Raw genomic sequence first — 12,896 nt, 5'->3', positions numbered from 1 at the left:
TCTTTTTACTTCTTCAACCCAACACCTTTTCCCTTTTGTCCCACAATGACAATAAATGTATAAAAATAATTCGCAATTCTATATTTAAACATGTAATATGTGAAAAAAGCTAACAGATTGCAAGAACATTTCATATCGCGTCAATTTATCTCAATTAATCACACAACAAAATGAGTTTGTTGAACAATTTTAACGCTTGTTCATTAGTTCATCATTAAATTTGATGCACAAGGATGCTGAAAAAAGCTTTTCAAGACAACGCTTTACGCAGATACTGTTGATGTTTAATAAAAGATCCACATCATTAATAAGTCAACAAGACATCCCGCTCGAGTGATTGGGTATAGTGAAACATCAGCAATGCGAAATTTTTACTCGAAATGTGTGAAGGTAATACTCGAACTAACTTTATGAACGCTATACTGTTTGACTTTAATGTCCATTAAGGTGTACTTACAAGAGTCTAGATTGATTTATTACAGAAAAATTAATAAAATCCCAAGTTCAAATTGGTTCCATCCGGTGCGTTAATCTCTGGTGCATTTAATACTAAAGTAACTAATATTTTACTAAATAGCAAACAATAGTATAAAGTATTCACACGATGTATAAACAGTAATTGTGGAAATATTATTATGTACTCCAAGTAACATGATTTTTAATGTGATTAGTGTGATTAAGAATAGTTTGATAAAAGGAAAGCTCAAGAAGAATTTATTAATTATGAGAAACATGTACGAAAAAAAGATGATAAAAAAATTCTTCATGATGTGGCTTTATATGTAGGGGAGACCGGGGTAAAAATAGTCATTTTGGAATTTTCAAATGCCAATTTCTCCCAAAATATAAATCGGAAAAATCGGAAAAAAATTAGGGTGCAAAGCCTTACCAACCTATAATTTTTGACAGTAATTTGGAGGTTATCCGATCAGTACTTTAGGAGTTAAAAATGAAAATAGATTTTTGGCCCATTTCCCAAACTTTTGCGTATTGAGAAAAACGCGTTTTCCGAAGTTTTCCTTCAGCAATTTTCCAATCTGATAATTTTTCACACTAGCTGGGTTACTACAAAAAACATTGCCAATGTGTATTCTTCAATAACTTTTAATGATTTTTCTCTACAATTTTTTGAATCAAAACATACCCCTTGGGGTAGATCGGGTCAACCCATGTAAATCATATGGGAGTTCGAAATTTTTGACATATTTTCTATTCATTTGTTGCAAAATGGCGTGTTTGAGAAAATCGCAAAATTCTCTGTTTTAGTGGATAGAAAAGTGAAATTCCTTGTCGCGGATCAAAAGGTGAGAAGTTTAGCTATCAACTACTATCAATCTCTCAGGTGGAAAATCATTGGAAATGTCGGAAAATTCGACCGACTTTATTTAGCCAACTGGTGACTATATTTACCCGCCGCGTTTAAAAATAGTCAGAAGCGGAAGGGTTCAGGAAAAGCTCGAAAACTCATATTTCCCATGGAGATAGAGAAAAATGGTCTGAGACAAAGTTGTAGGCCAGGAAATTTCCTATGAGAATGACCTATCGAGGAAATTTTCTTGACCTTGGGGAATCCTGCAGATAAGGATTTATGCAAATTGACTATTTTTACCCCGGTCTCCCCTATGTTTTATCACGTTGATACTTTCTTCGATCATTAAAATTCTTTCGGTTTTAAATCACGAATAAATGTCCAAAACAGAAGCAACTTCTTTTCACAATGAAAGCAAAATTATTTTCAAAGCTTGCGCGCATGGATTCCTTCAATGTTCCTGGAGGGAATATTCTCTGGTAGGTATATGTATATAAAGCATGATTTGGTTTGGGTTATGCACAAATTCATGCGGAGTTGAAGAAAATGAAAGTGAGACGGCGTGATATGTGATTAACTTCGGAAGTTGAAAATGGTGAAGACAAATAATGCAATGGCACATATGAAAAATTAATTAGATTCTCTTTTTCTCTCTCCGTCTACCAACGCTTTTGCCGCTTCTTTTACCTCATCTTTCGGGGGTATCTCTCTTTGTGGCTTCTATCGGCAAATCCCCACACATTTTGCTGAATACTACCAGCACACAGTGTATAGGTCATGCTGCAAAACTGGCACGGAATGAAAGTCAATTTTACGCAAATTAGATTTGTTGGCATCACCGAGAGGCGTCCATCTGTTTATTGTTAATAATAACAGTAATTAAATCATTATGCATAATAGTGAAATAGTCATTCGACATTTAAGCTAATATCTTTTCTGTGGTTTCCATACATTCATTTGCCATACACCGAAATAAGAAAAAATGGCGTATATGTACAAGATGATTTAAGGCATAAGCTAGACTTTTTTTTTCGTTCACATTAAATATTATATGAAACTATGACACAAGAGTGAAATAATCATAATATATTTACATGCAGTAATGCATCTAAAAGTGACTGATAACAAGAATTTAACTTATTGGATTTCGCTTTCGATTAATAGGCGGTTTCCCCATGTCATTGTATGTCTACGTATTTTCAGACTGCAATTTACTGGATATTGCTGGTGTATTTTAAAACCTCCCCCTCAAGATAGCATTGGGTACTATACCTTCTTGTCATTTATTCGTCTGTGGTAACATGAAAAATTTCGTAAATTGTATTTAGAAGAATAATCTGACCTTCTATAAGAAAAAAAAAAGATGTGTTTCACTATGTTCTGCATGAAATGGAATTTAATTCAAAAACATCCAATAAATCTACTGTCATACCCTTACAGTGTGTAAGAGAATAAAAGAAAAATGCTAATTTTTCGAAATTTTTGGAAAATTTCACAAGATGCCCACACTCACGGGAAAATTTATTAAATCACGTGGAATAATAAATTCTTAAATAAAATTTTAAGAAAAGTATTATTTTTTTAGGTTCCGTGGTACCATAATATATTTAAAAAAAAAACAAGAATCTACAATGATATCAATGAATAAAGGTGATAGCTGAACTTCCTTATAATGTTTTATATTTTTTAGACATTAAACAGTTCTTATTTTCATTATATTTTAACGGTTTCCATCTAAAAGATGATTTTCCAGAGATCCTATTTTTCGTTAGCACGTTAGGCGTTTTAATTTTAGTAGAGTCCAAATATTAATTTCAATAACTGTAAAACCTTACTATTATTTGTATGTATGTTATTGCTTTGTACTAACCGCGTACTCTGAATTCTCTTGCAACCTTGCTGTAACCATACTGATGTGCATTGGTCACAAAGATGTGCTTGAGGGTGTGAAGACAGAAAGAAGAGATCCAATGCTTTTGTAATTTGCGTATGATTTGCGTTTAGGAACATAATATAATTAAAAAAGATTATGTAGTGGTCTGACGAATCTTAAAGAATTCATCGTTGAGCAATTGTATGATGAATGAAAAAATTCACAGTCGGTTTAATTGAATGGTGCATATTTTTTTATTTTGTAAAAAAAAAAGACAGACAAAAAAAGATTCGGGATTCTTGAACTACAGAGTAAGGCTAATTTTCTGATTTATTGGCATTACTTGAGGGTGTTTTGTGGTATTTTTGCTAAATGTATTGTCACATGATATGATGTCAAGATCATCAAGATCACAGTGATGGATGGCAATTAAGTGTTAGATCACAAGAGTAATGTAGCAAAAATTCCATTGGCATCTCTGCATTAGCACACGACATGCATCATAGGACAATAGATTGAGTGTTTGCGTAAAAGAATGAGTGTATATGAAATATTTTCCAATGCTAGAAGATTAGTTTTTCGCATAAAGAATATAAGTATAAGAATTGATAAAAATCCTACATGTAATTAGCTAAATTCGTCATTGGATGAGAATTCACGGGCACCTGCCCTAAATTGCATTAAAAATTTGCAACAATGGTGTGGTGTGCCATTGTAATGGCAAAATGTAAACTTGAGAAGGTAACCAATTTGATTTCATCTCATTTTCATCACAAAACATTCACAATTTTGTACAAACAAGCCGCATGGCGATGAAGCTTTTTGATGGGGCGCCGCCAGTCTCAAAACCATGGATGTGAAAAGCTCAGCAGCAACAGAGAAGATGACAATCAACCACTTGAGAACGAATCAATTGCACGGTTTTATGCTTAATTTTCATATTATCTGCGATTATGTTTTTTTCCCACTTTGTGTCACCACAAAAAGCACTCTAACAAGTATTGTGACTCGCTTTTTTCTCCATCTCGTCACCCTGAGTATATCCAATTAATTTCTTTTCACTACCAAAGTCAATCATAACGCGTCCAGTTATAAGAGTTGGTGTCCCACAACGTGTAGAAGTTAATTTATGCGTTATAATACGATTTGTAAGCATTATCAGTAGGCAAAGTTGATTTTTTTTTGTGAAATTCAGTAATTTGATGCATAAAAATGGTCATATCTCAAGTTCTATAACACCTACAGACATTTCTTGACTAGTTATGGAAAGGTCTTAAAATAAGCTAGAATATGGGATAAATTTTGATACTTTTCAAGGTCATATCCAGAACACAAAATGGCGGCTTTTTGTTTTACCAAAACAGTATTTCGCATTTTTTGTCCTGAAGGAATGGTTCTAGAGAATTTTATTGTTCTAGAAAGTTGTAGAGAAACGCAGAACCTTTAATTTGATACCAAGATGAGCAAAATCGGTCAAGCAGTTCAGGAGATATGGCTCTTACAACTTTTTAAATTCATGATTTTTTTAAATTGCCATATCTTCTAAACGGCGACATAGAATTTCTTCATTTTCGGACTGAAGAAAGATATTGAGTCCGGCTACAACATATCAAAATTTAAAGGAAATCTATAACAGATGTTCGGAGATATTGCCCCTTAAAGTTAGGCAATTTTTGTTTTTGATTTTAGTGCCTCTTGCGGATGTTTTTGAAACTTGAAATGTTCTAAAGAGTTGTAGGGCTTCTCAATACCTTTCATTTGATACCAAGATGGTCAAAATCGGTCAAGCCGTTCTCGAGTTATATCGAAAAAACACTTTTTTCTTTAGGCCGCCATATTTGCTAAACCGCTTGACCGATTGTCAAGTATGAATTGTTGATGAAAACATCTCACTGAGCTCTACAACATAATAAAATTTCAGACCTCTAGCTATAAGGGAAGTGGTTGACGGTATTTCAAAATGGCGGACGGCGGCCATCTTGGATTTTGAAAATGCGAAAAAATGAAATTTTACACCCACATTTCTATAGAAAACTTCAAACCGAAAGTCTCTATCTGTTACTGTTCACGAGTTATAAGGCAAAGTTTGGACCACCGGAAGGCCGGCAGGCCGGCAGGCCGGCCGGCAGGCCGGCCGGATCAAAAATTTTCCACCACAATTTTTGGAATGTGGGTTGTCTGAAACGTGCTCATACTAAGTTTGAGCCCGATCTGAGGTGGTCGGAAAATCCGACGATTACAATACTTGGTGTTGGCCACGAAGTGGAACACCAACTAATAGTCACATACAAAACGGAAAGATTCCATTTCCTCCAGCAAATCATCGCCTAATTGAAAAATTCTATTTACTGGGCGTGTAGAAGAATAGAAGGTGGATTTATATTGATTGATTCAAGGTAAAATTGTCTACAGCAGATGAACTTTATACACATTTCAAAGGTTCGCATCAAAATTCTTTGATTGTTTAACAAATACCTAGTGAACGTACAATTTGCCAATATACCTACATACAATATTTAAGATAAAGGGGACTACTAAAGATATGGTACCTTATACAGAAGAAAAATACACATAATGGGTTTGGTCATGGTGCAATTAAAAATGAAATCAAATATGGGTATTTGAAGAGAATTAACAAGGATGTTGGCATCCTATTTATTGATAAAATAAAGAAATAAATGAATCCATAATATTCCATATTTACCAGATATTAAAAAGAATCACTTGATATTAATATTTTAAGGAACAATTTACTACAAAGAACTAACAAAAACCCCAAAAACCTTCCAAAAAGTTTATGTGAAAATTTTGAGCTAGGTATATTAATTTAAAATACTTTAAGTTCAATGCTTTAACTATTTTTTTTAAAAATTTTTCTTGAGATCATCTGATAATGTATAAAAGATAATTATAATACTATATTTTGATTTAAAAAAAAATCTACAATGGTCAATCAATTATTGTCCAAAAGATAGCTTCAAATAATCTAATAATCTAATTAAATAATTAGATTAGATATCGCTGAGAGGCAACGAAACTTATGCGAAATCCTTCATAGGTAAAACTCTGAATTTTAACTGTGATAAATATTAAAGAAAAAAAATTATAAAATTGATACTTAAAGCTTGAACAATTTTCAAGTCTGATAATTTTAATTAAATGGTGCATGTCTCTTCTTAAAGTCAAAAGAAATTAAATCTGAGCAAAATACATCCAAATTTCTTTCCTCAAAGTGTATATAATTAACAGGATCGCTCATGATTCGTGTGTATTCTTTCTTCTGCCTTGGGGTGGTGCAAAACGTTAATGATGAACATGAGAAGACACCGAAGTGTATGGTCAAGGAAGGGAATGTACATAATGTAAGCCGGAAAAAATATGCAAGTCAATTTTCTGGTAAAATAGAAATTATCTTGTCAAGAGGTACTGGATATCAAGGGTCGCACTATACTTTTGTATATCCATCTGATTGCCCGAGAGTGCTTTATGTGTATGGCCTTGGGTGATTGTTCCAAAGGTTGATCATTTGTGGTGAACTTTCGGCCGAAGGACGAAATGTCCGCTGTAAGCTCTCTTTATTCGTTGTGCACATATCAATTGGACAAATATTTTAAATGGGTGTATTGTGTGCATAGGCGATCATTAATCAATTGGCTTGGCAATTGCTCGGTGTGTGGTGCAAGATAAGGGGTTTTAACGAGATGGCACATCCAATTAGGAACAAAATCTTCCCCTTTGGATGCTGGGAAGTGGGACAAATATTGATTGTGGTAGACTTTTCAGTTTATGAATGTGAGATCATCCTCGACATTTAGCGACCTTGCGGGGAGTGCGCGAATGGACGACACGGGGGATGTGTGTGAGGTATAAAGAAAAACCAATAAGCAAGGAGATTACCGCGTGTTGATTGATTGATGACAAATTGAAAGCACACGCATGGACAGATCCCTCGATGCTGAGGAAGAAGCTTCTCGCATGGGAACAGCCAGCAGCGGTGTGTGCAAGTGTTGTGCTTTAGATGGAGGAGATCGTCTCACCTGGAGAGACTCGTCCCCTCCCTTCACTCGATCATCTCGCCACATGCACGTTACTTTTCCATATTGTTTCTCTTCATCCAGCATGTGGTTTGTGTTTTCAGCGACGTGCGCCTGGAGTGGGTGGAAGTGGTGGTGGTGAATGTTTCCAAAGCAAAACCATGAGGATGAATTTGGATTGGTGACTGTGAATCATTGACGCGGGAAGCTCGGGCTTCTTTCATATAAATACCCATCAAAATCGTGGCAAAATCAGTCCTCTGCTAGACTTTGTCCTGTACACCCCAAAATAAAATTTTCTACAAACCACTTCGTCCACAGGCGAGGTAATGTTTCAAAGGATTTACATGTGATTTATTTTGAAATTGTGATTTTTAGAACCTTAAGAAAAAAGTTTCGAAATAAGGATCAGTTTTTATGTGATTTTGTGTGATGTCTTTGGAATATATAGTCTTCAATGAAATTATGGACTTAATTCGTGTGATGTTAATTTGTTAATCCTTTCCCTTTTTAAACAGGTCGTTTAAAGTTCTTTAAGTAAATCCCCAGTGATCTGCATCAACAACATGTATAAGTTGTCAATTCTCATTGGTGAGTTAAAGCGTTAATTTTTTTTTTGCCAAATATACAAAAATATCATTAGATTCTCAAAGCAAATTAAACTGTGCAGTTTCAAGCATATCATTTCAAGTAGAGATTGGATCTGTCAATTTTGATTATTTAATACTCGAACACTTTGATATGCTAATGAGCATATCAACAAAAGATTTTCTTCTTTGATGGGAGCTGTGACTTCTTTCGAAAGGTGGTATAGGGTACCACATTGCGTGATTAATCATCCTAATCGTCGCCCGCATCGACAAGCACACTGCATCTTTCTTTGATGATGGGTACATCAACGGGACAAACTGTCGATGGGCCTTTCTCCGAATGCCCAAAATCACTTCCGTGGACAAATTGCATGGTGGGAACAATTAAAAAGTTTATCTAAGAAATATATAATGTATATTTTTATATATTATGCAAAAGCTGAAGAATGTCTTCAGAGATCATTTTTGTCTAAAACGCTTTTGTTAGCTTTTGTCCAAAAAAATTATGCAATACTGTGTAATATAGTGAGGAAAAAATTAGGATATCCGCTTTCAAGCTCAATCATGCTTTAGGGTTTTTTTGTCAAACACCCGTCAGTTCTTCTGCTCAACAATGACTTATTTGCAAGACAAGAGCTTTTTTCTTGATCACCACACAGCAAATGGTACAGAGAGGTAATGCAAATGATTGAACTTTTTTCCATCGATCTGCTCCAATGCTACGACCGCAAGACACAATGTTTCCTCGAACAGATTCATTTTTATCGTGGTACAAGATCGCCACTGTGCTGGGTTTAACAATAAATTTTCCGATGGCTGAAAAGAAGATTCCAATCGCGGGCAGTTGCGGGAATGCAGAGACCGAATATGGGATGTTATTGATACTTTTTGGGATGTCCATAAATTCCCCCGTATGCCAATTGATTTATCACAGGGTCCATGACACTAAAAGTAGCTCAATCACACTTCCTGTCGGCACCGAGGAGTGTTAAGAAAAAAAAGTCAATACCCCCCTCGCCAGCATAACACTTTTCGAGATCAATGGATCAACGTTTGTTATGCAATTTTCTCGCCCTCGTCCAATTAATGTCACGAGACTAGGTCTCGGGTCCTAACGTTTGAGATGAAAATGGGAGGGTATGTTGCAATGAATCAGATGACGCTCACGATGAGAACCATTGGCTATCCGTGAGGACTGATGCTTGGTCGCGCAATACATGTTTCTTTTCTCCCTGATCTCCCTGATGTGCTTTTGCTGCACACAAAAGAACCAGAAAATATCATCCATGGCCCTCATATTGAGTTTGTCCAAGTGTAAATTATTAACACAAAAAATAAGAAGAAAAATTCAATTTTAGAATAAATTGAATATAAAAGGAACATAATTTAATTGAAAACAGAAATTTAAAAAAAAATTGATAGACTATAAAATTAACTCAAAAAGCAATTGTTTCGTGATGATAAAAAAACTGAATTAATGTACTCAATAATCAAATTTTTTTTTACAACATTTTAATACATAAAAGGCAGTTTCTTTTTCTAAAGCTTTCTAAAAAATACTTTTTAATGAATCTAAAAAAATTATAGAAGCATTTAAGATATATTATTGTGCTGATCCTCTTTTAATTGTATTACATAAAAAATTGATTTAACCACGATTTTTGGTTTAATAATCTTCAATATTAGGAACTTTTTATTAAAATATTATTTATCCATTAATTTTGCAAGCGAAAGAAAAGATACAGTAATGCCGCCAAAGCTTTTAAAACATTCTTTTTAATTTTGACGCTATTATGTTTTATGCAACAAAACATTATAAACAAAGTAATTCAAAAAAAAATTAAATGGAAATTCAATTCCTGACATTCCAGTCCAACCCTCCCGAAATGAATAATTTTTTTTATGATATTTTCATCACTTGTAAATTTCACGAAAATTATGTATCCCACGCGACCGCGATCCGACAATGGGGCTCATGATTCCCTCATCATTTATTCCAGTGCACTGATAGTGATCTCGATCTCGTGTCTTTTCTCTTGGCACAAACACAGTGGTGCGACTTAATTAATTAATTAGAGCCATACTCTTCTGTGTCACAGAAGGTACCTCGAGGTGGACGTGTACCTAATTTTATTGCCACCCGCAAATTGAAGCATGTGCAATATGTGGGCGGGATGGGGATATAATGCTTAAACATGAGATTCCCATGCTCTAGAGTCAGGGTCGCATTGCCAATACGTATACTAAAAGAGATGGACTAATTAGAGGTGTCTTTGTTCCACACTCCATCTCATTCCGATCTTTTTTCTTGCAGCATTCTTTGCCATCTGCGGTGCGGCATGGGTAAGTAAATATTCCCGCACTGGGATTCTACATTCATAATCAAAAGTGAACTTGTTTTAATCGCTGGATGTCTGACTAACAGGCACAGAATGGATATAGCTACCCAAGACCGGATCAGGCGCTACCGGGTGGCCAGAGCACAATTAGACCCATTGGAGGTAGTGGAACAACACCTAGTTACCCTGGAAGTACGGGATATCCTTCTGGTCGTCCAGGCGGTGCTGGATTTACTCCTTCGGGTCCTGCTGGTGGCTTTTCTCCATCTGGAGCTGCTCCTGGTGGTTTCACTCCATCTGGAGGTACTCCAGGTGGCTTTTCGCCATCTGCAGGTGCCCCTGGTGGTGGATATCCTTCAAGTGGATCTCCTGCCACTGGACGCCCAGGTACCTTCGGTGCTCGTCCAGGTGGAGATGAATATCCCACAAGTGGTGATGGAAGCTACCCCAGTCAACCTGGAACCGGTTATCCAGGCTCTGCCCCATCAGGCCCATCTACATATCCCGGATCTGCTCCCTCTGGTCCAACAGGTGGCTTCCCATCGCAGCCCGGGGCACCCGGAGCTTTTCCAGGCACTCCCGGACGCACTCCTGGTTCCTCCGCTCCTGGCTTTCCTGGTGCCTCTGCCCCATCGGGTCCTGCTGGTCGCCCTGGGGCTCAATTCCCAGGTGCTCAACGTCCTGGTTCAACTCAATATCCAGGAGCTCCTGGTAGTTTCCCATCTGGTCCATCCGGTGGAGCCCCTGGAACGGGCTTCGGTAGCCAACCCGGAGGACGTCCTGGAGGAAAATTCGACGATGGACAGTACGAAGGTGGGGACTACTCTGCAATTCCTGGAGAACCTGGTGTAGACTATCCCATCTACAGCGAGATCCCAACGACATCCTTCGACTGTGTACAACAGCAGTGGCCCGGATATTACGCGGATGTTGAGGCCCAGTGTCAAGTGTTCCACATTTGTGCCCTGAACAAAACATTCAGCTTCCTATGTCCCAATGGCACAATCTTCAGTCAGGAGCATTTGGTTTGTGTCTGGTGGAATCAATTCGACTGCGCAACTGCTCCTGGACTCTATGGGAATAATGCCTACATCTATGACTACAGCAAGACAGGGCAGCCTGGTTCCCAAGGACCCCAAGGACCCGGAGCATCGACGCTGGCTGGACCGGGTGTGAGTGGACCAGGAATTCAGGGAACTGGTGGATTCCCGGGTGCTCAAGTTCCATCGGGACCAGGAGGTTTTCCAGGCGCACAAGTCCCATCTGGACCAAGTGGTTTCCCCGGTAGTGCACCTGGACCACGGGGACCAACATCAGGAACTGGTTCATATCCGGGTGCTCAACTTCCCAGCGGCCCAGCAGGTGGTTTTGGACCATCTCAACCCGGTAGTGCTCCTGGCAGTGGATACCCTGGATCCGGACCAACAGCCACCTATCCAGGTGCTGGACAGACCCCATCAGGTGTAGCTCCAGGTACCCCAGGCTTTGCTCAAACTCCTAGTGCTCCGGGTATTGGATATCCAGGTGTTACGGGACCAGCTGGCGGCTACCCTGGTGCCAGTCAACCTTCTGCCCCTGGAACATATCCTCAGGGCCCATCAACAGGAGCTTACCCAGGTACAACAGGTGGTTTCCCAAGCACCGGTAGCTACCCCGGTACACCAGCCCCTGGCTACCAGGGTGGATACCCCTCCCAACCCGACTCTGGATATCCCTCTTCGGCTACACCTCCCAATCGCGAGTATCTTCCGCCACGTCGGCAGTAGGTGCAATGAGAGACAACTCAACCGTTGATGACGGATAGAGTTCCTGCCAAGTAACATTTCAGCATTTTCACCTCCCCACAGCATCCCACAAACCGAGGAGACGCCTAAAAAGTTCAGCACTTACACTGATTTGCGACAGCAAAAGGAAGTCACAAGATTTCCTGAAGTATCACAATTCAGCTAAAATATCAGTGCTGTTAGTTTTGGGCCTCAAAGCACATGCTTTTCGGTAAAAAATTGTGAGATTAGTGTGGGATAAAAATCGCTAATTTAATTATTACCCTTATAAAAAAAATCATATATATATCACAATCGACTTCATCAAGCGCCAATTCATGTAAATTTGCTATTTCACTGCAAAAGTACAAGTAGTGCTACAAATTGCTTTTCGTTCTGCTAAAACCTACTGTATTTACCTACTTTCCTGCCCTAAAGATTGAATGATATTGTAACACAGTACTAGGCAATTGCGTGATGTTCAGGTTTACAATGATCATGTGTTTTTTTTTTCATTTGAACTTAAAGAGTCGCAGATTAAATTCAAACTTTTATCTTTTTGTAGTAAATGTTAAAATAAGAATTCCGCCATGTTTTAACTAAATGATAATTTGTATAATAAAGGATAGAATTTTGATGTGAGACGGTGTGCGATTTTTCTCACACATCTCCAATGAGATAATGTAATAATGAAAATTGTGTAAAAAAATTCCAATAAATAGAAAATTAATATTAGTAAATTGCTCTTATGTTTAATATTGCCAACATTGATGGCAAATAAAGGTCTTCATAGAGATATTTAAAATCAGCAATCTCCAATTTGATCTTCTACCAGCTCAACGATGGGAGTTATGCGGTGCATCTGCAAGTCAAGAAGTGCGACAGAGAGAACATTGAAAAATCCACCCGCTCGAGAGCCTTGTGAAGACGCATTGCATGTCAGTAAACGTGTCCGCCGGTTAAATGGCAATATCCAGCACATAATTGC

General features: G+C 37.7%; 1 protein-coding gene across 2 annotated transcripts; it reads left to right on the top strand.

Moving 5' to 3' along the window:
* Positions 1-6,845: 6,845 nt before the first annotated feature.
* LOC129797538 (collagen alpha-1(III) chain) lies at positions 6,846-12,648 on the top strand. Of its 2 annotated transcripts, XM_055840239.1 has the most exons (5): positions 6,846-7,046; positions 7,321-7,542; positions 7,735-7,807; positions 10,121-10,149; positions 10,232-12,648. In XM_055840239.1, exons 3-5 carry the CDS (start codon positions 7,783-7,785, stop codon positions 11,909-11,911), a joined length of 1,734 nt encoding a protein of 577 aa, XP_055696214.1. In that variant the 5' UTR covers positions 6,846-7,046; positions 7,321-7,542; positions 7,735-7,782; the 3' UTR covers positions 11,912-12,648. The 2 variants fall into 2 exon arrangements, with proteins under 2 accessions (XP_055696214.1, XP_055696213.1); XM_055840238.1 differs by having other exon boundaries at positions 6,846-7,542.
* The last annotated feature ends 248 nt before the right edge of the window (positions 12,649-12,896 follow it).

The sequence above is a fragment of the Lutzomyia longipalpis genome, chromosome 1 (assembly GCF_024334085.1).
Source record: "Lutzomyia longipalpis isolate SR_M1_2022 chromosome 1, ASM2433408v1".
NCBI classification, from domain to species: domain Eukaryota; kingdom Metazoa; phylum Arthropoda; class Insecta; order Diptera; family Psychodidae; genus Lutzomyia; species Lutzomyia longipalpis.
This window is presented reverse-complemented; position numbering and strand designations above follow the sequence as displayed.